Genomic DNA, 26,755 nt, shown 5'->3' with positions numbered 1-26,755 from the left:
CCACACCAATAAGAGTCTCTCAACATCTTCCATCACTTGCGATCTTTGTTTCGAAAACACAGTTGAACCTTTGGCAAGAACAGCTTCCTTGATTGTCTTTCTGGTGCCCACAATAGTAGCGATGGTTGATTGGGGTTTCTTGTACAGCTTGACTAGGTCGGCTATACGCACTCCACTTTCATACTTATCAATTATCTCTTTCTTCATCTCTATAGTAATTCTTACCCTTTGAGGTGTAGGGTTGGCACTAGAAGCTTTCTTGGGGCCCATGGTCACTTATTTTCCAGAAACAGCACCGAAAATACTGTAATAATACGAAATATTCCGAGTGTATGCTTGGATGTTACCGCGGAGGCTGGCTGGTAAACAATGGGACGGGGCGGCACATGTGAGGCTGGCTGAGGGCACATTGGACGCGTCTCGGACGAAAATCGGTAAGCGGGTTTTTAATCGGTATGCGCGGCAAAAATTTTGCGATAAAAGTAATCGTTATGCGGAAAAATCGCTATGTGATGCCATCGTTATGCGGGGGTCCACTGTACTGTAATAATTGTATAAATATCATCACCATATTTGTGAATGTATCTTAGAACCACCAGCTGGCGTGTATTAGACGTGTGAGGTCGTTTGTTTACTCTTGAATATCGGCAAAAATTTAACATTTCTGCTACTTTGAGCTCAGTTTCAAGCCATTTCCAGTGCTAAAACCAATCAAAATCATCTCTATTTCTGTAATATGTCTTCCATTCTATCAAATGAGACCAAGAAATCGCAAATACAACTATAAAAAACATACGAAAAAACACTGCAAAGTTGCTGTTTTAATCGAAAAATCATGATTTCATTTTTTTCTCTCATTATACACAGTGTGCTGCAGGATCTGTTTTATGTGGTGCACACATACCACATAGATGTATTCTCTCATATCTAGGCCCAAATGTACCACTCACAGTTTATCAGAGTGAGCTGAGCTCATGGCGTAGATCTACGGTTTGGACCCTGAACGTAAAGCCGTAGATCTACGGGACGGACCCTGAAAGGGTTAAAATATTAATATTAATGTGTGAGAAGTGAGTGGCAGGGTGTTTATCGAATAAAATCAGAATGGCACACTATCATCCTCTAACTTGGCACTTAACCCTTTCAGGGTTTTCGACGTACCAGTACGGCTTACGCACCAGGGTTATTGACATACTAGAACGCCTAAATTCTAGTGCCTTCAAGTCTAGGGAGAGAAAGCTGGTAGGCCTATATATGAAAGAATGGGTCAGTGTGGTCAGTGTGCACAGTATAAAAAAATCCTGCAGCACACAGTGCGTAATGAGAAAAAAAAAATCTTTGACTGTGTTTTAGGATTAAAACAGCGACTTTGCACTGTATTTTCGTATGGTATTTATGGTTGTATTCTAGTTTTCCTGGTCTCATTTATATAGAATGGAAGACATATTACAGAAATTGAGATGATTTTGATTGGTTTCACAATGAAAAGTACTTTGAAATTGAGCTCAAAGTAGCAGAAATGTTCGATTTTTACCAAAGTTCAAAAGTAAACAAATCATGCCAAGCGTCTAATACACATCAACTGGTGAGTCTAATATTCTTTCACAAGTGCGCTGATATTATTTATGCCATTTCTGCACTAAAGCAGTAGTCTGCATAACAGTAAATCTTTTATTTTTTTGTGAGAATAACAATTCAAAGTGGAAAGCAAAAGAAATATAAGAGGGGCCTGGGGACATGACTAACGAACAGAGAACTTGTTATTTTAGTGCCAGGAATGTCTATCTTGTTTATTCTGGACCCTATTTGGAAATTGGCATCTTCTGAAATTTGTGTGAAATTGGCAAAATTGCCAATTTCTAACCACTTTATTGGATAGTTTAAATTGGTAAATGGGTGGTTTCTTGTACTCATGTGATAGAAAAAATGGAGTTCTAGCGAAATAAATATGATTTTTGTCGACTAGTACAAAGGAATTGGCCAAAAATAGGGCTCAAGTTGGGCGAAATTGCAGATGCGTAAACATCGGCGAGACCGCTAACTTCGTGAGAGCATAATTCCATAAGTTTTCCATCATATTTCATACTTTTGGTGTTATTATGATAGGGAAAAGATTATCATTTCATAAGAAAAATATTTTGTTTTTTCTGAAAATTTTTTGACCCTGAGAACAAATTTAGGAGAGGGCCTCGCGACCCTGAAAGGGTTAAAGCAAGAGGCTTACAACTCCTCTTTTTATCACAGCTAAGCTTAGATGCTATTGTCAATGAGAGCCAACTAGTTAGCGAAAGAATAAATGAGAGAGAGAACAAGATACGGAGTTCAGATAATGTAAGAACACAAACTGAACAGGTAGTGGGTGATCACTTTGTCAGGTGAAATAAATGCGTATTAATATGTGTCTGCTTTTAGTTCATTCACGTACGTTTGTAAGAGTTTGTAAAACTTTTACCTCACAATATTTTTTTATTATACTCTGGAATAAAAAATCGAACGTATCACATATCAAACGTTTCGAAAATAAGACCATTTTTTCAGACAAACTGTGTCCCTATTATTGAATGCGCCCCTATTTTTGGACCACCGGGTATGGGACCTGTCCGCTGGCCCGCTCTGTTTGCGTCCCTGCGCAGGCGCCGTGAGCAGTCTAGCTTTGTTTATTCTTGAGTGAACACTAACCTGCGATCTCATTCACATATTTTATGATTATTTAATTGTGTTTAGTGCTTGTGGGGCTGTGAAATAAGCTGCCATGGGCCCAAAGAAACTTGGTAGCAGTACCCCTGTGGTAAAGAAAGTGAGAAACACCATAGATGTGAAGAAGGAAATAATACAGAAGTATGAGATTGGAGTGAGACTTGTTGAGCTTGCCAGGATGTACAGAGGACTGTGGACAGTTATGTTGTAAGAAAGAAACAGATGACTGTGGACAGTTATTTTGTGAGACAGAAACAGACGACTGTGGACAGTTATTTTGTGAGACAGAAACAGACGACTGTGGAGTTTTTTTCTGAGACAAACAGACGATTGTGGATAGTTTTTTTGTGAGACAGAAACAGAGGACTGTAGACAGTTATTTTGTGAGACTGGGGTCCAATGACTCTCAAGCTGGTCCTAGTGGCATTAAAATACAGAGAAGGGAAGCAACCCCAGAGAGGGCTTTGATACTGGAAGTCCTCATGGAGGGGGATTCTCCTTCCAAACAATAACCCCAACTCCCTATCTTCCAGATGCCATCACCAATCTTCAATAAAGGTAAGTAAAAATGTTATTTTATATTACTATACATAATTAAAGACTAGAGCATTTGTTGTGTGTATGTAAAACTGTAATTAATCTCTATAAAATGTATTTTTTGTGTGAATATTTTTGGGTTTCTGGAACGGATTAATTGTATTTCCATTATTTCTTATGGGAAATATTGCTTCGAATTTCAGACTTTTCGAATTTAGAACTAGCTCCTGGAATGGATTAAGTTCAATTTTTGAGGTTCCACTGTAATAATAATTACCTCACAATACAAATACTCTTACACTGTGTACAAGTTGTACAAGTTAGTACAGAATAAATAAACAACAACACTCCCATTTTCATGCAATACACCAGTTTTAGAGTGAAGATGATGATATTATTATTATCATCATAATAAAAAAGCGCTAAACTCACAAAGGTCGTGAATTGCTATATATAGAGTGAAGGCATAAGAAAGGAATATTTTTATACAGGTATCCCCCAGTGTTTGACTAGAGAAAACGTAATTCTTCCGACACTATCTACACAGCCGCTTTGTAAACAAATCTCATATTTACGTCAATTTTTATTCTGTGAGTGTATGTATCATGTTTATTTGCTATGTAACGTGTTTCTTATATAATTTTGAGGAAAAAATCATAGATAGATTAATGAAAATGTCTATATTAATGTAAAATAAGACATTTAATGTGCCTAAGAGTGATGATTATTATGTACTGTTGGCATCATGAGTAGAGAGACTCTTAGCGATTTTAATGTGTACCTGCACACCAGCACAGTGTGTAATTATATTTAGGTACAGGTACACATAAGTATAATTATCAGAGTACATATAAAATACGCAATAACTATAAAATACTACTTGAAATTTTGGAAAGTTTCCAGACATAATAGATGTGGTCACAGAGAATGTTAACAAACCGGGTGGGGGGGGGCACCGTATTTGAAAGACCACTTGCCGTATAGCAAATTTTGGTCATAATTTGACATTGCCATATTAGCGGAATGCCGTAAGGTGAAACGCCGTAAAGCGGGGCCCTACTATACTTCATCCCTACTATAAATTTAATTACTGTAAACGACTAGCTACCTCTGTTGAAATAAGAAAAACAATGCATGTATAATTAAAATTTCTTTCTTTCAACACACCGGCCATATCCCACCAAGGCAGGGTGGCCCAAAAAGAAAAACAAAAGTTTTTCTTTTTAAATTTAGTAATTCATACAGGAGAAGGGGTTACTAACCCCTTCCTCCCGGCATTTTAGTCACCTCTTACAACACACATGGCTTACGGAGGAAGAATTCTGTTCCACTTCCCCATGGAGATAATTAAAATTTACCACTATTTATATGTCTAGTATTAAGTAGTCTGTAAGCATTAGGTTTAGTGTGCTGAAAATGCTCCGGCATAATAGTGGCTTTCTTTGTACTTAACAAATCAAGATTGTAATTACACATTATAACCTTATAATCTTTCCATTTTGAATCCATCATCACACGAAAAATTTAAGTTTTATCCTTTTTCTTAGCTAATTAAATATAACCAAGATTGATAGGTCATGGTTTATGCCAACCACATTATTGAAGCAGATTTAGTAAAAACCCATAAAACAGACTGGGGGTTATATGGCCCTGACCTTTCCTCAGTAAAATTGCCAAAAATCAAATATTTCCATCACTATGGGCCTGTTTCAGGCCACTTCTGATCTAAACCAATCAAAATCATCTCCATTTCATTAGTATGTCTTCTGGTCTATCAATAGACATCAAGAAGCATCAATAAACTAATGAAATTCATCCTAGAAAACTCACAGATGCTATTTTAACCCAAACACAGGGTCAGAGGTTTGTTATTCCCATCATGCACTGTTGGGCAAGATTTTTTTTTTATACTGTGCACACCCACTGGACAGAGCCATTCTTTCATGTCTAAGCCAAAATTCATTGATCACAGCATATTTGAGGATGCTGTGATTAAGACGTAGCTCTGTGCGAGTGACACTTGCCTCAGTGACATTAATGTGTGTGAGAGACAGGGATTGGATTCAATTTTAATAGTTGTTTTGAATTAATTCCATTTTTGCAGATCCTCTTGCTGGTGACTATGATGATACAAAGGACAACAGGTTCTCTGTTTGGTGGTGAAGATGCTCACATCTTCAGTATGGGCCTCTTAGTAACAGGACTTATTATCACACCCATCTTGCTGCTTTGCTACATTGTTGACAGGGATATTACCAGATCCTCTGTAATAGTGAGTCAGTACTTTACAGTATTACTTTAAACTTAGTTCTATTATTTGGGTTCTCACCCTCCGTAACAACCTCGATGCTCAACTGTTTCACGAAACAGTGTGTTTCAGATGTCTTAATAGGATCAGACACTCCACCAGTGAGAGTTTTTGTTTTCTAAGTTATAGACAACAATATATTACAAGTGTTGCTGTTGGAGTTCAGCTGCCTAGAAATTTAATTAATTTCTTGGGGGCATATCTGAATATCTTTAAAGGTGCTTCTTTATTGGTGTACCTTCATACAGGTCTCCCAAGGAAGGAACTTTACCGAGATCCTTCTCACTGTTGACATGTAAATAAAAATTACGACTCATTAACAAAATTTTAAATAAAGTTCTTGGAATCTGCTTTGATCATTTCTGTGCTCCTCACCATGTACTGTGCTCCTCACCACTTGCATTCTTTTATTGTTGTATTTGCAATGATCTGGAAATTGCAGAAAATAGGAAAAATTATAGGCAAATTGTTACAGCAGATGAAAGATTTCCTGATTGAAAGAAAAATGGGAAAAATTATATAAAATAAAAATGCTCACTTGGGTAATATCACCAACAGGGTGCATGCTTTGCATGCTTTGATGATATTACTAATAAATATAAATAATTTTTCATAAGGAATTAATAATATAAACATTTGCAGATGATACAGTAATCCTAGGCAAGATAATACCATTGATATATACGTACAGCCTCTCCTCACTTAACGACGGGGTTATGTTCTTAAGAGTAGGTTGGTAAGCGAATTGGTCGGTAAGCAAGGAGCATACTATACTGGTAGTGGGTTTGTGTTAACAATCTTTAGATATTTTTTTAATGTCACCTTTGCACCATTTATAATATTTCTAATACAGTGGACCCCCAGTTTATGATATTATTTCATTCCAGAAGTATGTTCAGGTGCCAGTACTGACCGAATTTGTTCCCATAAGGAATATTGTGAATTAGATTATTCCATTTCAGACCCCCAAACATACACATACAAACGCACTTACATAAATACACTTACATAATTGGTCGCATTGGGAGCTGATCGTAAACCGGGGGTCCACTGTATATTTTTAAATGTTTATACAGTAGTGTACTGTATACTGTAATAAACAGAACAGAGGAAATCATACTGGTTGGAGAGCTGGTCATAAGTCAAAGTGGTCAGACTTTACTGCATTCTGCTAATAAGGACATGTCGAATTATGACCAAAACTTGCTATACAGCTCCCCCCCACCTGATTTTCTGATACGGTCACTGTGCCCCACCCAGTTTGTTTACATTCTCCGTGAGCACTGTGTTTCTCCATTATGTCTGGAAATTTCCAGAATTTCAAGTGTTTTGAAGTTATTTCATATATACAGTGTTACCTTGACTTATGAGTTTAATTCGTTCTGTGACCCAGCTCGTAACTCAATTTGCTCGTGTATCAAATCACTTTTCCTCATTGAAATTAATTGAAATGCCATTAATCCATTCACGCGGAATTCCTGGCTCTCAGGAGGCAGGAGAAAATACTTCAATATAATGCTAATATCAAATCTACGGCTTATTCATCAATTACAATTGATCTAATGTGACAGATGTCTTTTTCTCCACTGTAGGAACAACACTAGCAAGCAAAGTCCCAAACTCAGACACACAACCAAAAAACTACCTCAATGGCAGCTACCCTAATACTCTATTCCTATCCCCAACAAACCCTATTGAAATCTCACTCATCATCACAACACTCAAGAACAAGGCAGGGGACCTAAATAGCTTACCACCATTTATGTATAAAAAAGCTTCTCATTTATTGTCACCAGTTATTACAACACTTTTTAACAAATCCATTGAATCTTCAACCTTCCCATGCCTACTCAAGACAGCAAGGGTTACAACAGTCCACAAAGGAGGTGATCCTACTGATTTAAATAATTGTAGACCTATATCAAACCTACCCCTTCTGTCTAAAATCTTTGAAAAAATAATACACAAGCAAGTTTACTCCTACTTTGTATCCCACAGCATACAGTGGTCCCTCAATTATCGTCCTTAATCCGTTCCTGGAAGTGGGACTATTATTGAAATAGACGATTTTCGAATCAACTTTCCCCATAAGAAATAATGTAAATCCAATTAATTCATTCCAGACACCCAGAAGTATCAACAACAATTTTTTTTTTTACCTAAAAGATAGATTTACATGCACAAAAGAATGAATATTCAACATGACATTCAACATGACAGTTACCTTTATTGAAGGCTGTCGTTGATGAATGGAAGACAGGGAGGAGGAGAGAGGGAAGAGAGGTTATTGTTTGGAAGGGGAATCCCCCTCCATAAGGACTCTAAGTCACTTCAGGGGTCACTTCCCTAGCATAAATATAGATTTACATGCAGAAAAAAAATTCCAAATAAATGTAAAGCACTAATAAAATGTATAAATGAACATTGGTAATAGTGGTAGTTGATGAGTGGAACGGTCTGCCTAGTAGGGTGATCGAAGCTAAAACATTGGGTAGTTTCAAATTTAGGTTGGATAAATACATGAGTGAGAGGGGTTGGATTTGAGTTGGACTTGCATCTGAGCTTATTGCTTAGGTAGCATTTATTCTGTTAGTGGGTTGGATTTATGAAGGACTGGCCTAGTATGGGCCAGCAGGCCTACTGCAGTGTTCCTCCTTTCTTATGTTCTTATTGGAGACTTGTTTGTGTGAGGGAGGGATGGCAAGTTTATTGTTGGAAAATATGACACTAATATCAACTCTTTGGCTTATTTATCTAGCACAATTCAACTAATATGACATAATAAACAATATTAATAACATAGAAACATGGAATATACTCTAGAATGAATAAAATAAGTCATTACGTATGTCACGAGAGGTGTTGTGTTGTGTTGTTGTTGGGTATATAAGGGCCACTGAGAGCAAGCCATCCATAATGGTGGTGAAGCAGCAGCTGAGGCGGTGGTGTTTTCTGTAGCCCTATATAACTCCAACAACATTGGAGGAGTTGGTAGAATCGCTGAATCACTAAAGAAGGAACCCTCTACCACCATCACTATGACCTTCTACCACCATTAGAACTGTTACCACCATCACTACTACCTTCTACCACCATCACTACCACCATCAACCACTATCACAACTGCTTCCACTCTACCACCACCACCTTTGTATTTTTCTACAAACTTTTTCATAAATTATATGTGTTTCTCACATTCTTTACCAAAGGGCTGGCACTAGAAGCTTTCTTTGGAGTCATGGTAGGCTATTTAGCACTTGCAAGCACTAAAATCAATGGAATATTATGAAATATTTCGAAGGAGCATGTGAGGGGACCGTCGCTCACTGGTAAACAATGGCACACTGGCTGGGAAGGCAGGCGGAGGCGGCTCAGAGCGTGAGTACGCGTCCCGGACCAAAGACGATTAGTGAGTTAACGGACCATTTGCGAGCCAATGTTTAGATGTAATAATGGGACTATTTCCGAAATGGACAACTTTCAGGCCGGACGATTATTATTGGATTTAGGCCAAGCAAAAGCACAAACGATGTAATTATACATATGCTCGAGCTTCGATATACGGCGGTGGAAAAAAAGGAAATTCCACTGGGCCTCTTCACAGACCTACAGAAAACATTTGATACAGTTGACCACGATCTCTTGCACCTAAAACTTGAACATTATGGGGTCAGAGGACACTCACTCAATTTCCTAAAATCATATCTTAGCAATAGACCCCAGTATGGTATATGCAAATGGTGTTGCCTGCATCACACAACCTGTTCTTGTTGGAGTCTCCCAGGGTATTGTCCTTGGACCATTACTCTTTCTCATTTACATCAATGACCTCCCTAATCAGGGCCAGATTAAGAAGTCTCCGGGCCCTAGGCTATTCAGATTGGCGGGGCCCCTTTGAGTTACGGTTAAGCGAAGCGACCCCTTCCAGCTTGGGGGGGGGGGTCGGTGTGAGCCTGTTTAAGGTCTAATTAAATACATTCTGGCTATTTAGATTAAATTTAATAGGGAAAGTACATCAAGACAACCAAAACCATTTACCAACAGCCATTATAACTATCTTGTTAAATCATGCATTTTAAAGAGAATAAACTCAAGACAGCATAGTATTACTAGATTAGGCTATTAAAGTAGTGACATCATGTACCTATTATATTCAGCATAACCACTACAGAACTATTATTCCCTTTATAAATCACTGACCATTATTGTTATCATTGCATCATGCATAAGACTATCAAATCATATAAACTCAGAAAGTAAAGAATTGTTTATATTCACAGGCACTTCTTAAATAAACTTTTTTCTGGATTTCATATTGGCAAAATCATCAATTATATTCTAAAAATCAATATTTCTTGTTAGATCAGACTCAATGGTCAACAAGGCTAGGTTACACAATTTGTCTTGGCTCATTGTTGAACGGAGCTGGTTTTTCACTCTTTTCAAAACAGAAAATGAACGTTCTCCTTCACAGTTAGTGGCTGGAAGTGTTAGGCAAAGGCGATACACTATGTCAACATTAGGGAAGGTTTCTGAGATACCTGCATTTCTTAAATGTTTCAAAGCAGCTGAGGGCACACATTTTTTCAGGTGGAGCTTTAATCTGATTCATATACCCAGAAAAATGAACTATTTCTTCAACAAATGTGTCCTGAACATCTGCTGAAAGGTGTTGTTGCAACTTTAATGCAGCTTCTCTCAATTCTGCATCTGGCATAGTAGTAATTTTGAACAGAAATCCAAACTTGTCATTGAGATTCTGGTAGATTTCTTTTCTTTTCACCAATTCTGTAATCAGTGAATAAAGAATGACGAAGTATGTAGCTGTCTTACATTTCTGCATTGGTAGCAACACAATTTCATTGTCTGGCTCTTCAAAATTGCGTTTCCTCTTCCTTGACCGCTGATGATCTGCCCGGTAACTGTAGTCTTTTACCAGCAGTTTAGCTTTCTCTTCAAACATTTCAAAAGCTTCATCATTGCAAAGTGAGCTTACAAATTCCACTAAGCCTGCATAGAGGTTAGCACAAGTAGCCATTTCAATTTCAATTTTCTGAAGTGTCTTGTTCGTGGCATTTAACCATTCCAGTATACAGTCCCAAAGCACACAGAGTAAGGCCAATTCAAAATCTTCCAATTTTGATGCTAAGCTGGCTGCTTCGCTTCTTGTAGTTGCTGTCTGGTCTTCATCCTCTGCTATTTGGATCAAAGCAGAACGTATTTCAGCAAAGCTGTCTTTCAAAGCATGTGTTGCATCATGCTGCACTGACCACCTTGTTGTTGATAATGATTTGATGACATCTCCATGAATGGTTGACTTGAGTATACTCCACCGATGCGTTGAAGCAGATAAAAAATTAAAGAGTGCTTGTAAAAGTCCAAAAAAATGAAACTGCAGCGACACAACACTCCGCAGCACATGACCCAACAAGATTAAGAGAATGTGCTGAGCAGGGCACATATTCAGCAAGTGGGTTGATTTGCTTGATACGGGCTTGCAATCCATTATATTTACCCGACATGTTACTTGCATTGTCGTAGCTCTGGCCACGGCAATCCATAATAGAGAGATCATGTTCAAGCAGAGTATCCAGTACTACATTCATCATTGTTTCTCCATCATGGCCTGAAAGAGGAATGAATTTTATAAAGCGCTCTACAGGCTTACCACTGGAGTCGACAAAGCGAACAATGAATGTCAATTGATTTGTATGTGAAATATCTGGTGTTGAATCTACACTTATTGCAAAGTATTTTACAGTTTTCACAGCTGCTATGATGTTATTGAGGACCTTCTTAGTCATCAGTTCAATAAATTTATTGCATATAGTAGATGACATGTAAGATACAGTGCCTCTTCCTGCATTCTCAAGGTGTGACACATGATTTGCTAAGAATGGATCGAATTGTGCTAACAGTTCTATGATCCCTAGGAAATTGCCATTGTTTTCCGAACCAAAAACCTCATTTTCTCCACAGAAAGCAAGTCCTCTTAGAGCTAAGAATTTTACAACAGCAACAACTCTTTCTAGAACTTTTCTCCAATAAGTGCGCTCTTTTTCAGTTTGATTTTCCAAATGAGAATCCAATAAGCCTTTTTTCTGTGCACGAAATACACTGGCTAAAATGCAGCTCCTGTGAGTGGTGCTGTTTTCATGTTCCTCGAAATGCTTGGAATTTTTCCAGTCATTGAACCCCTGTGTGAAGGTATTTTCTTTGGTAGAAAATAGCTTGCATGCTGAATAGTACACTTTTCCTGAGCTTTCAGAGTATACCATCCATGATCTTTTCACAGTTTCTGAATTTGCAAGCTTCCTATAAAACATAGGTGACTTTAAGAACCGACGACTTCCATCATCATAAATCCTTGCTGATTTCCTAAAGTCAATGTTCAGAGTTTGACTGAAGTTTTCTGCAATGAAAGCATTACGTAGAGAATCTGGGATTACATTTGGCCATGAGGCAGGATCTTTTAAGACAAATCTTGTGGATGAAATGTCCATTGAGACATTGAGAGGAGACACAAAAGAAGTAGATGCTGGCTGAGAAATAATGGAGGGAGGGCTTCCTGTATGATCTGACGTATCTGCAGATTCAACTGTACTGGTAACATCAGAAATTGTTTTCGTGAGCATGTCTGTGATCTTTCTGCAGCTTCCTACATCTTTCTTTTTCTGTTCTTCTTGAATTTTCTTCTTTCTTTACTGTGACCCACTCGCATAAGAACGTCCAACATCACGTTCACAAGATGCCATAATGAGGATGTATCACTGTCTGTAATCATGCAAATACAAATTTTTCATTATCACTTATTATTAATTTTTTAATTATTAAATTTTTTTTTTCTGTCAATTGGGGGATATGGCTCTTGTAGCCCCCTTTCCTCTGGCTGCGCATCTAAAAATTCAAAACGTTACTAGAAAGGAGTCATATACAGAACTTTTACCATAGATTAGGTTAGTGATTTGGGCTACGAATATTTTACTAATTCATCCTCCTTGATCTCCAATTTACTTAAACAGAAATCATACTGAGTCCAAGAACAATGCACAATGTTATTTATATTACCATTTTCATAACTAAACTAATCATTATGTTTTGCATGATATATGGCCTACCACCATAGATAAGGACATGAGAATTAAAGAATGCAGGGACATTTTTCAGTTTCACCCAACCAACAATTTTCTGATGTGGCTTATGTGTTTCTGGGGAAATATGTAGTAAATTAATTGATGTTCTACATCACTTCCGTCACAACTTGAAAACTAAGCATTTGCGACGGAAGTGATGTAGAACATCAATCAATTGAGATCTGTTATTGAAATGATAAAGACTTAAAGACAGGACAAAGTGCTTTTAAAACCTACAAACGGAAGTCAGTTTGTGTTTTTAGGTTTTTCTTTATAGTATTTTTACCAAAAATGTGTCTTTACTGGTCCATGCATCTTTACTGGTCAAGTAACCCTATCAGGTACCTCCCTTAACATTTAGAGGCAAAAACAAACATTTATCCATACACATCAATTTCTATCAACAACACTTCAGTTAATTTGTCACAGTACAAGTCTAGATAACGTGTAATTACTACAGAAAATTGGTCACAGTACAAGTCTAGATAACGTGTAATTACTACAGAAAATTGGAGAGGAATCTCCACAAACTAGTATTTAGTCACTTAGCCATAATACCAACTTACCTCATAATTTGTAATATTTTACAATTAAGAATAAAACTAAGTATGCCCGAAATGCCTAGCCATGCTAAGCGTTCTAGTGGTACACTCTGTAATTACAATTTTACTACATGTAAACCAAACAATAACCAAATTTCTGTAAACTCAGCATTGTAATCCTTATAGAGAATAAACTTTGAATTTGAATACTCACCCATTAGTGGGAAAACACAGCTGTTCTGATGTAAACAAAGGCGTGTTGAGTGTTGCCATCTATGGTTAGGTTTATTTATTTTTATTTTATTTTATTTAATTATTTTTGTTTTAATTAATTTTTAAAAATCAATTTTACTCTCCAATCTCTTGAACTTTTTAGGTAGGGACCCCTTTGCACTTGCACCATGTGCACAGTCTTGGATGAGCCCCTGAACCCCTTGGACCGCGGGGCCCTAGGCAAATGTCTAGTTTGCCTATGCGGTAATCCGGCCCTGTCCCTAATGCCTCCAAACTACATAAACCTGTTCTTTTTGGAGATGACGCTACCTACATCTTCTCTCACCCAAACCAAATCATACTTAGAAACACTGTAAATGATGAGCTGTTAAAAATATCCACTTGGATGATGGCCAACAAACTTACTCTCAATATCGACAAAACCTACTTCAAACTGTTTGGAAAGAGAGCTACAAATACATATTGAAAAATGCTTCCCCCATTTCAAGACACACTGACAGAAAATTTCTAGAGCTCCACATTGACAACCGTCTTAAATTTCAGACCCACATGCAGCATATTTCAAAAAAAATCTCCCAAACAGTAGGCATCTTCTCTAAAATACGGTGCTATGTACCCCAAATGGCACTTCTTGCCAGTGGCATTGCTAGGGTTGGTGTCACCCGGGGCGGCATCTTTGGTGTCACCCTCATGAAATCCAAGGTCGGGGGGGATGGGGGGAATAAACTCCAGTTTACTCCCCCGTAATGCTTAGCAATGAAAACATTTAAGGGCCATAAACCGAACAGGAGAATACTTCTCAACTTTATTAATGATACAATAAATAATTGTAGTAATATGAGGAACCATAAACTCCAATACCACTTTGAGTACAGGCAACAGATCCTACATTTACTCATCTTCAACAATAAATAAAAAAAAAAAGAAAAAAAAAAAAAAAAAAAATTGAAAAATAAAGAAAAACACTGCAATATCAGAGAAACACTAGTTCCGATTTGACCCTGAGTACAGGTAACATCTCAGTGAATCTGATCTTAAATTTCCTTGCCTTCAATCCTGCAAAATCATCTGTCACATCAAAATCAATGATTTTTCCCTATATAGGCCTATTTGTACTCTGTAATCATAAGAGGCTATATGAAACAAAGGATTCTGGTCTTATGTTGCTGCAGCACTGTTTTGGGCATTAGTGTCACCTTTAGAGGCTCTGTGATGTCACCCCTAGCTGGTGTCACCCAGGGTGCCCCCCTTATGATGCCACTGCTTCTTGCTCTTTACCACTCTCTCATCTACCCTTACCTCACATATGGTATTTGTGCATGGGGTTGAACCACAGCAAATCACCTTAAACCTTAATTATACAACAGAAAGCTGCTGTGAGAATGATTACAAACTCCTGGGCCAGACACATCCCACTGCTATTTAAGAGCTTGAACCTGCTTAACATATAAAATATTCACTTATATTATTATGCCTTATACACAGAACACTCTTCTCCAATATAAACCCTCTTCTCAAACTCCTTCTCGAGAACTACAACAGAACACACTTGCATAACACAAGACACAAAACACTCTTTGATATATCTCGTGTCCATCTCTCCCTCTGCAAAAATGCTATGCATATCAAGGGCCCTAAGATCTGGAATTCATTGCCTGAAAATACAAAAGGGCCCCTGCCTGTACACCAGTTCAAGGCTCTACTTAGAAATCACCTTATCTCCCAAAATTAACAATACAAACACTATAAAACACCACTCAAAAATTGCCATATTTTATAAAATTATTTCAAAACTAAATGGTCTTAATCTCATTATGTATAATGTGCTAAAATATGATACTGTAAGTTGTTATTCAACTACTTGTTAATTTAATTACTGCTAAACCACTACTACCTTGGTTGATATAAAATATAATACTGTAACTTGTTATTCAACTACGTACGTACAGTGGAACCTTGGTTTTCATCATTCATTTGTTCCAGAAAGTCTGACAAAAACCGAATTCGACGAAAACTGAAGCAATATTTCCCACTAGAAATAATGTAAATCCAATTAATCTGTTCCAGACACCCAAAAGTATTAACAAAAAATACATTTTATAGAGAATAACTATAGTTTTACATACAGAAAGCAATGAGAAATAAATATAAAGGACTAATGAAAGGGATAAATGAACATTTAACACCACTTTTACCTTTATTGAAGACTCTTGTTGGCGTATGGAAGACGGCAAGGAGGGGAGAGGGAGGAGAGGTTATCTCTACCACCATCACTACTACCCTCAACCACAATCACTACCACCCTCTACCACCATCACAACCACCCTCTACCACCATCACAACCACTACCACCCTCTTCACCATCACAATCACTACCACCCTCTACACCATCACAACCACTACCACCATCACAGTCACTACCACCCTCTACCACCATCACAGCCACTACCATCCTCTACCACCATCACTACCACCCTCTACCACCATCTCTGCCACCCTCTACCGACGAGAAACAAAGCCAGACTGACTCAGAGCATGTGGGATGCTTTGTGTGGGTGTGGGCTGACACGTTCAGTACGACAGACTACTGTCAACTCGACGAAAACCAAGGTGAGGAATGAAAACTGGGACAAAATTTTGACGAAAAAGTCGTCAAAAGCCAAATTCAACAAAAACCAAGACAAACGAAAACTGAGGTTCCACTGTACTTGTTAATGGAATTACAGCCTCTCCTCACTTACTGACATACTCGTTTACCGACATCTCAGAGGACGGGCTCTCTGACGAGTTGTTGTTGTATACTGTACGAGAACTTGGGTTGTGAACAGGCAGCGCAGCGTCTCAGCGTCAAGTATCTGAATCTCCTTCCTACAGCCACTCAGTACACAAGCTTTCACAGTCTCCAAGACTACATATTTGTACAAATTTCCTGTTGTTTTCCCTCTTCCAAGAGGAAAAACAAAAGGAAAATAGAAGTATAAAAGAAGTTCATTGTAAAGGGGTTAGTGATGCGTCTCAGCATCAAGCAATCTCCAAGACTACATATTTCGTCTATAAATTTGTACTTTATTGTGCATCCCATAGTAGAAGATAGAGTTAAAAGTGCAGCAGCACTTGGAAGAGGAAAACAAGAGGAAAATGGAAGTACAAAAGAAGTTCACAGTTAAGGGGTTAGCTGGTGTGTTCGTATGTGTGTTTACATTCTCAGTGTATCGTGGCAGCTTAAGAAATAATTAAAATCTGTGAACAAGGTATGACAATGGTAATAATAATAATAATAATAATAATAAAAATAAATAATAATTGCTCTGGAGTGCTTTAAATGTCAGCTCTATGGTGTCACCCCTAGCTGGTGTCACCCAGGGTGCCCCCCCTTATGATGCCACTGCTTCTTGCTCTTTACCACTCTCTCGTCTACCCTTACCTCACATATGGTATTTGTGCATGGGGTTGAACCACAGCAAATCACCTTAAACCTTAATTATACAACAGAAAGCTGCTGTGAGAATGATTACAACCTCCTGACAATTTAACCCCTAAACGGTCCAATCGTATACGTATATATGTTCTTACTGCTAGCGCCCCAAATGTACATATATACGTTTTATTTTATCTGCCTCCAAATTTGGCATGATTGGCCTGAGATGCCTGGTCCGCATAGAATGGGTCTTAACACTCAGGGTGCACCATATTAAACAAATCTGGGACCACTTAGTACCTTGTGGGAGTGCCAGTTAAATTGAGTGCCAGCTAGAGCAAACAGTGCAGCAAACACCAAGGATTCACTGATGTAGTGTCATATTAACACTTCCCTTTTAAGAGGAAGGTGATGTTAACCCCAAGTTTAGGGTCTGTCTATCTCTGTCTACCTCTGTCTCTGACTGTCTCTATCAATCTGTCTCTATCTCTTTTTATCTGTCTCACAGGTACACACAAATACAATTATACATAGTGTAAATTACCTAGGATAACCTAAAAAAATCCGAAGTGCTATACTGTGCTTGTAGATATAATGCATAAGAATACCTGTTGGTTCACAGTGGCTCTCTCTGAGACAGAGAAAGAGACAAGCAGACAGGGAGACAAGACAGAGAGACAGATAATCAGAGACAGAGATACAAGCTCATCAAATGTCACCCCTTATCATATCTCTGCACCCTCGCTGGTGCCCATCAGATGTCATCCCTTGTCTCATCTTATATCTGCACCCTCACTGGCGCCCATCAAATGTCATCCCTTATCTCATCTTATCACTGCCCTCCCAGATGTATGTCACTGACACTTGTCTTACACATTGCTTCAAGGGAACTTCTTCCTTCTTATTCCTTCTTCTTCCTTCTTCTTTCCTCTTCTTTTCTATACTCCTGTGTATCCAAAACATAGCTGGGACCTATAAATACTTCGTATATATTCCTAGACAATAGTAAATGACCAAGGCAGGTGTAAATGTCCATGTGTCAATGTATTACCTGGAGTTTACCTGGAGAGAGTTCCGGGGGTCAACGCCCCCGCGGCCCGGTCTGTGACCAGGCCTCCTGGTGGATCAGAGCCTGATCAACCAGGCTGTTGCTGCTGGCTGCACGCAAACCAACGTACGAGTCACAGCCCGGCTGGTCAGGAACCGACTTTAGGTGCTTGTCCAGTGCCAGCTTGAAGACTGCCAGGGGTCTGTTGGTAATCCCCCTTATGTATGCTGGGAGGCAGTTGAACAGTCTCGGGCCCCTGACACTTATTGTATGGTCTCTTAACGTGCTAGTGACACCCCTGCTTTTCATTGGGGGGATGTTGCATCGTCTGCCAAGTCTTTTGCTTTCGTAGTGAGTGATTTTCGTGTGTAAGTTCGGTACTAGTCCCTCTAGGATTTTCCAGGTGTATATAATCATGTATCTCTCCCGCCTGCGTTCCAGGGAATACAGTTTTAGGAACCTCAAGCGCTCCCAGTAATTGAGGTGTTTTATCTCCGTTATGCGCGCCATGAAGGTTCTCTGTACATTTTCTAGGTCAGCAATTTCACCTGCCTTGAAAGGTGCTGTTAGTGTGCAGCAATATTCCAGCCTAGATAGAACAAGTGACCTGAAGAGTGTCATCATGGGCTTGGCATCCCTAGTTTTGAAGGTTCTCATTATCCATCCTGTCATTTTTCTAGCACATGCGATTGATACAATGTTATGGTCCTTGAAGGTGAGATCCTCCGACATGATCACTCCCAGGTCTTTGACGTTGGTGTTTCGCTCTATTTTGTGGCCAGAATTTGTTTTGTACTCTGATGAAGATTTAATTTCCTCATGTTTACCATATCTGAGTAATTGAAATTTCTCATCGTTGAACTTCATATTGTTTTCTGCAGCCCACTGAAAGATTCGGTTGATGTCCGCCTGGAGCCTTGCAGTGTCTGCAATGGAGGACGCTGTCATGCAGATTCGGGTGTCATCTGCAAAGGAAGACACGGTGCTGTGGCTGACATCCTTGTCTATGTCGGATATGAGGATGAGGAACAAGATGGGAGCGAGTACTGTGCCTTGTGGAACAGAGCTTTTCACCGTAGCTGCCTCGGACTTTACTCTGTTGACGACTACTCTCTGTGTTCTGTTAGTGAGGAAATTATAGATCCATCGACCGACTTTTCCTGTTATTCCTTTAGCATGCATTTTGTGCGTTATTACACCATGGTCACACTTGTCGAAGGCTTTTGCAAAGTCTGTATATATTACATCTGCATTCTTTTTATCTTCTAGTGCATTTAGGACCTTGTTGTAGTGATCCAATAGTTGAGACAGACAGGAGCGACCTGTTCTAAACCCATGTTGCCGTGGGTTGTGTGACTGATGGGTTTCTAGATGGGTGGTAATCTTGCTTCTTAGGACCCTTTCAAAGATTTTTATGATATGGGATGTTAATGCTATCGGTCTGTAGTTCTTTACTGTTGCTTTACTGCCCCCTTTGTGGAGTGGGGCTATGTCTGTTGTTTTTAGTAACTGTGGGACGACCCCCGTGTCGATGCTCCCTCTCCATAGGATGGAAAAGGCTCGTGATAGGGGCTTCTTGCAGTTCTTGATGAACACGGAGTTCCATGAGTCTGGCCCTGGGGCAGAGTGCATGGGCATGTCATTTATTGCCTGTTCGAAGTCATTTGGCGTCAGGATAACATCGGATAGGCTTGTGTTAACCAAATTTTGTGGCTCTCTCATAAAAAATTAATTTTGATCTTCGACTCTCAGTCTGGTTAGCGGCTTGCTAAAAACTGAGTCATATTGGGACTTGAGTAGCTCACTCATTTCCTTGCTGTCATCTGTGTAGGACCCATCTTGTTTAAGTAGGGGCCCAATACTGGACGTTGTTCTCGACTTTGATTTGGCATAGGAGAAGAAATATTTTGGGTTTCTTTCGATTTCATTTATGGCTTTTAGTTCTTCCCGCGATTCCTGACTCCTATAAGATTCCTTTAGCTAAAGTTCGATGCTTGCTATTTCTCTGACCAGTGTCTCCCTACGCATTTCAGATATATTGACCTCTTTTAGCCGCTCTGTTATTCTTTTCCGTCGCCTGTAAAGGGAGCGCCTGTCTCTTTCTATTTTACATCTACTCCTCCTTTTTCTTAGAGGAATAAGCCTTGTGCATACATCGAGTGCCACCAAGTTAATCTGTTCTAGGCATAAGTTAGGGTCTCGTGTTGCTTAGTATATCTTCCCAGCTTCTGTCGGTTAGGACTTGGTTTACTTGGTCCCACTTTATGTTTTTGTTATTGAAGTTGAATTTGGTGAATGCTCCCTCGTGACTAGTCTCATTATGTCGGTCTGGGGCTCCACGCATACATGTCTGAACCTCAATTATGTTGTGATCTGAGTATATTGTTTTTGATATGGTGACATTTCTTATCAGATCATCATTGTTAGTGAAGATAAGGTCTAGTGTATTCTCCAGTCTAGTAGGCTCTATTATTTGCTGGTTTAAATTGAATTTTGTGCAGAGATTTAAAAGCTCGTGTGAGTGTGAGTTTTCATCAGAGCTGCCTCCTGGTGTTATTACTGCAACAATATTATTTGCTATATTCCTCCATTTTAGGTGCCTTAAGTTGAAATCCCCCAGGAGCAAGATGTTGGGTGCAGGAGCTGGAAGATTTTCCAGACAGTGGTCAATTTTTAACAGCTGTTCCTGGAATTGCTGGGATGTTGCATCCAGAGGCTTGTAGATTTCCACAATGACTAGGTTTTGGTTCTCGACCTTTACTGCTAAAACTTCCACTACATCATTTGAGGCATTTAGCAGTTCTGTGCAAACAAGTGACTCTGCAATGTACAGGCCAACCCCCCCCTTTTGCCTGTTCACTCTGTCACATCTGTATAGGTTGTAACCTGGGATCCATATTTCGTTGTCCAAGTGATCCTTTATGTGACAATTTGAGTACAATTTCAGTACCTAATATTAGTGTCAGAACAAAGGCTGGTTATGAAATGACAAGAACTACAATAAATTGTAATTATCTGAACATAAAAATTATATAAAATAATATAAAAATGCAAGAGGCAGGACTCGATGTTGATATCAGGTTAGCGTTAAGTGCCAACTTTGCAGCTTCATATCTCAGTAAGTACTGACCCTAATTTTTTATTTTAATCCTATAACTCCTTAATCCTCTCATTAAACAATATAAATGAATGAATAAAATATGTCATTTTGTGATGAATGGTGGCTGCCACTCCCGAGGTAAAAATAATTATTGCTCTGACCATTCCTTCCCATTTGCCCTTCAGAGGTTTTATTATAAGAGAAAACAGAGTGTTTTTGAGGCTAGCTGCACTAGATCACTAGTTTCATAAGGAAAACACTGAAAAGCGGTTTTCTCGGAATTTTTTTTTTTCCCAAGTCAGGAGACTTGGGTGAATATCTCGGAAGTAAATCATTGTAAATGCCTCGCATGAGGCATGAAGTACATACTACACTTGCACTGCCTCGCCAAGTCGACTACATGCCACTTGTGTTTTTCTATGATTTCATGCTTTAATTCTTCTTCTCAGCACTGTCCTTTGCACTTACTGTCTTAGGACTCATGGTTAGAAAAAAGAAATTTGGCAGAATAACTGCACAAAATGCAAGCACAACACAAGAGAGCTGCATCCATGGTGAGGTAACCATGTGCACTGTTGTGGCGTTCGCTGCACCAACTAGTGGCGGCATATCTGAAGCTTGCTTGTAACTCGGATTTTGGCTTGCAGTTCAAAGCAAAAAATCGACCAAGCAAGTGCTCATAACTTGGAAAACTCATAAGTTGGGGCACTCATAAATCAAGGTAACACTGTGCTCAGATAATTATACCTATGTGTACCTGTACATAAATAAACTTACACACTGTGCTGGCATGCAGGTACACACTAAAATCACTAAGAGTGTCTTATTAGTCTAGAGGACACCATATTAATAATAAAATAATAATGTGTGGTGTAAATATTATGCAGAAAATTCGGAGTGTGGAAATTAGGAGAAGGTGTGGAGTTAATAAAAGCATTAGTCAGAGGGCAGAAGAGGGGTTGTTGAGGTGGTTTGGTCATTTAGAGAGAATGGATCAAAGTAGAATGACATGGAAAGCATATAAATCTATAGGGGAAGGAAAGAGGGGTAGGGGTCGTCCTCGAAAGGGTTGGAAAGAGGGGGTAAAGGAGGTTTTGTGGGCGAGGGGCTTGGACTTCCAGCAAGCGTGCATGAGCGTGTTAGATAGGAGTGAATGGAGACGAATGATACTTGGGACCTGACGATCTGTTGGAGTGTGAGCAGGGTAATATTTAGTGAAGGGATTCAGGGAAACCGGTTATTTTCATATAGTCGGACTTGAGTCCTGGAAATGGGAAGTACAATGCCTGCACTTTAAAGGAGGGGTTTGGGATATTGGCAGTTTGGAGGGATATGTTGTGTATCTTTATACGTATATGCTTCTAAGCTGTTGTATTCTGAGCACCTCTGCAAAAGCAGTGATAATGTGTGAGTGTGGTGAAAGTGTTGAATGATGATGAAAGTATTTTCTTTTTGGGGATTTTCTTTCTTTTTTTGGGTCACCCTGCCTCGGTGGGAGACGACAGACTTGTTGAAAAAAAAAAAAAAAAATACTCCTAGGTAGTAGGTTGGTAGACAGCAACCGCCCAGGGAGAGGATTGCTGGTGTCCTTTTTTCTGTTTCATAAACATGCAAGATTTCAGGTACATCTTGCTACTTCTACTTATACTTAGGTCACACTACACATACATGTACAAGTGGGGAAGGGGGGGGTGTTGTCTAGCATTGGATTGTGTGATAATTCGTAACTAATTTAGAAGGCTAATATAGTGTGGTATTGCTTGTAACAAAATACAGTAATGATAAATTTAGATTTTAGGGCTCAGGAGAAAGTCCAATGTGTTATTATTAACTAGATTTGATTTCCTCCTCCATTTTGCATTAACATATCTATTTTTTCTTGTTACAGGAGCCTGTGCTGAACATCACTCTCTTTGGATTATTCCTGATTGCTGCTGTACTTTGTTTGATATACTGGGAAAGTCACATTGTTGTTAATGATTCTACTAGGCGCCTTTTAGGAATATCATTAGGCTGCTTTACCTTGTTTGCTAGCATTGCCTATCTAGTTGATGGTATCCATGTGTGTCGCTTATATTTCCAACCCAGTTAGGCAACTGCTACCCACTTGACATATATTGTAATTCAAGATATACTGTATTTTACTAATCTTTTTCTGGAAAAGTAATATACAGTAATGAGAATCTCTGTGCATTTACTCCATTATAAATGTTTCCGCAACTAAAAAATTTATATTTTTATTATATAATCACCTTGTATTCATGTCTATAATATGATATTCACCCAAGGAATTGTGGCTTCTGCATGTAGAATTACTAAGACTAAGGCAGGTGAAATTGCTGACCTAGAAAATGTACAGAGAACCTTCACGGCGCGCATAACGGAGATAAAACACCTCAATTACTGGGAGCGCTTGAGGTTCCTGAACCTGTATTCCCTGGAACGCAGGAGGGAGAGATACATGATTATATACACCTGGAAAATCCTAGAGGGACTAGTACCGAACTTGCACACGAAAATCACTCACTACGAAAGCAAAAGACTTGGCAGACGATGCAACATCCCCCCAATGAAAAGCAGGGGTGTCACTAGCACGTTAAGAGACCATACAATTAGTGTCAGGGGCCCAAGACTGTTCAACTGCCTCCCAGCATACATAAGGGGGATTACCAACAGACCCCTGGCAGTCTTCAAGCTGGCACTGGACAAGCACCTAAAGTCGGTTCCTGACCAGCCGGGCTGTGACTCGTACGTTGGTTTGCGTGCAGCCAGCAGCAACAGCCTGGTTGATCAGGCTCTGATCCACCAGGAGGCCTGGTCACAGACCAGGCCGCGGGGGCGTTGACCCCCGGAACTCTCTCCAGGTAAACTCCAGGTAAACATCACCTATTTCCTGCCAACCTTGGTTCCTGGACTTTTCCGGTGTGTCGGTTTTTGCCAGATCAACAACAGAGGTCATACATTAATCAACATTACACCTCTGACCCACCATTTTCTGCTGGAAACTTAATTCTTCTTCTTTCAATGCACCGGCTGCATCCCACCAAGGCAGGGTGGCCCAAAAAAGAAAAACAAAAGTTTCTCTTTTTAACTTAAGTAATTCTTCTTCTTTCAACACACTGGCCGTATCCCACTGAGGTGGGGTAGCCCAGAAGGAAAAAACGAAAGTTTCTCCTTTTACATTTAGTAATACGTGTATATGCAGGAGAAGGGGTTACTAGCCCCTTGCTCCCGGCATTTTAGTCACCTCTTACAACATGCATGACTTATGGAGGAAGAATTCTGTTCCACTTCCCCGTGGAGATAAGAGGAAATAAACAAGAACAAGAACTGGTAAGAAAAATAGGAGAAAACCCAGAGAGGTGTGTGTGTGTGTGTGTATATATATATATATATATATATATATATATATATATATATTTCTTTCTTTCTTTCTTTCTTTCTTTCAACACACCGGCCGTATCCCACCGAGGCGGGGTGGCCCTAAAGGAAAAACGAAAGTTTCTCCTTTTACATTTAGTAATATATACAGGAGAAGAGGTTACTAGCCCCTTGCTCCCGGCATTTTAGTCGCCTCTTACAACACGCATGGCTTACGGAGGAAGAATTCTGTTCCACTTCCCCATGGAGATAAGAGGAAATAAACAAGAATAAGAACTAGAAAGAAAATAGAAGAAAACCCAGAGGGGTGTGTATATATGTGCTTGTACATGTATGTGTAGTGTGACCTAAGTGTAAGTAGAAATAGCAAGACGTACCTGAAATCTTGCATGTTCATGAGACAGAAAAAAGGACACCAGCAATCCTACCATCATGTAAAACAATTACAGGCTTTCGTTTTACACTCACTTGGCAGGACGGTAGTACCTCCCTGGGCGGTTGCTGTCTACCAACCTACTACCTTGATATATATATATATATATATATATATATATATATATATATACACATATATATATATATATATATACATATACAGTGGACCCCCGGATAACGATATTTTTTCACTCCAGAAGTATGTTCAGGTGCCAGTACTGACCGAATTTGTTCCCATAAGAAATATTGTGAAGTAGATTAGTCCATTTCAGACCCCCCAAACATACACGTACAAACGCACTTACTTAAATGCACTTACATAATTGGTTGCATTCGGAGGTAATCGTTATGCGGGGGGGGTCCACTGTATATATATGTATGTATATATATATATATATATATATATATATATATATATATATATACAGTGGACCCCCGCATAACGATTACCTCCGAATGCGACCAATTATGTAAGTGTATTTATGTAAGTGCGTTTGTACGTGTATGTTTGGGGGTCTGAAATGGACTAATCTTCTTCACAATATTCCTTATGGGATTCGGTCAGTACTTGCACCTGAACCTACTGGAATGCGAACCAATTATATGTTACTTTGCTCACACTCCAACAGCACGTCAAGTATTAAAAACCATTTGTCTCCATTCACTCCTATCAAACACGCTCACGCATGCCTGCTGGAAGTCCAAGCCCCTCGCACACAAAACCTCCTTTACCCCCTCCCTCCAACCCTTCCTAGGCCGACCCCTACCCCGCCTTCCTTCCACTACAGTAAGTGTATTTATGTAAGTGCGTTTGTACGTGTATGTTTGGGGGTCTGAAATGGACTAATCTTCTTCACAATATTCCTTATGGGAAAAAATTCGGTCAGTACTGGCACCTGAACATACTACTGGAATGAAAAAAGTTCGTTAACCGGGGGTCCACTGTATATATATATATATATATATATATATATATATATATATATATAAAGGTAAAGGAGGTAAAGGAGGTTTTCTGGGTGAGGGGCTTGGACTTCCAGCAAGCGTGCATGAGCGTGTTAGATAGGAGTGAATGGAGACGAATGATACTTGGGACCTGACGATCTGTTGGAGTGTGAGCAGGGTAATATTTAGTGAAGGGATTCAGGGAAACCGGTTATTTTCATATAGTCGGACTTGAGTCCTGGAAATGGGAAGTACAATGCCTGCACTTTAAAGGAGGGGTTTGGGATATTGGCAGTTTGGAGGGATATGTTGTGTATCTCTATACGTATATGCTTCTAAGCTGTTATATTCTGAGCACCTCTGCAAAAGCAGTGATAATGTGTGAGTGTGGTGAAAGTGTTGAATGATGATGAAAGTATTTTTCTTTTTGGGGATTTTCTTTCTTTTTTTTGGGTCACCCTGCCTCGGTGGGAGACGACCGACTTGTTGAAAAAAAAAAAAAAATATATATATATACATATATATTCTTCTTCTTTCAACAAACCGGCCGTATCCCACCGAGGCAGGGTGGCCCAAAAAGAAAAACAAAAGTTTCTCTTTTTAAATTTAGTAATTTATACAGGAGAAGAGATTACTAGCTCCTTGCTCCCGGCATTTTAGTCGCCTCTTACAACACGCATGGCTTAAGGAGGAAGAATTCTGTTCCACTTCCCCATGGAGGTAAGAGGAAATAAACAAGAACAAGAACTAGAAAGAAAATAGAAGAAAACCCAAAGGGGTGTGTATATATATGCTTGTACATATATGTGTAGTGTGACCTAAGTGTAAGTAGAAGTAGCAAGACATACCTGAAATCTTGCATGTGTATGAGACAGATAAAAAAAGACACCAGCAATCTTACCATCGTGTAAAACAATTACAGGCTTCAGTTTTACACTCACTTGGCAGGACGGTAGTACCTCCCTGGGCGGTTGCTG

General features: G+C 39.2%; 1 protein-coding gene across 8 annotated transcripts in view; it reads left to right on the top strand.

Moving 5' to 3' along the window:
- LOC138853467 (uncharacterized) overlaps positions 1-24,946 on the top strand; it is a 99,721-nt gene extending 74,775 nt beyond the window's left edge. For 7 of the 8 annotated variants that reach the window (XM_070090191.1, XM_070090192.1, XM_070090190.1 and 4 more), the window contains exons 3-4: positions 5,339-5,506; positions 22,906-24,946. In XM_070090191.1, coding sequence (XP_069946292.1) covers positions 5,339-5,506; positions 22,906-23,109 — 372 coding nt within the window. In that variant the 3' untranslated portion in view covers positions 23,110-24,946. Of the gene's footprint in view, positions 1-5,338; positions 5,511-22,905 lie in introns of all 8 variants that reach the window. The other variant, XM_070090196.1, reaches the window with a different exon arrangement.
- Positions 24,947-26,755: the final 1,809 nt, after the last annotated feature.

Source organism: Cherax quadricarinatus, chromosome 31 (genome assembly GCF_038502225.1).
Source record: "Cherax quadricarinatus isolate ZL_2023a chromosome 31, ASM3850222v1, whole genome shotgun sequence".
NCBI classification, from domain to species: domain Eukaryota; kingdom Metazoa; phylum Arthropoda; class Malacostraca; order Decapoda; family Parastacidae; genus Cherax; species Cherax quadricarinatus.
The sequence above is the reverse complement of the archived record's forward strand: the minus strand, read 5'-3'. Positions and strand labels throughout refer to the sequence as shown.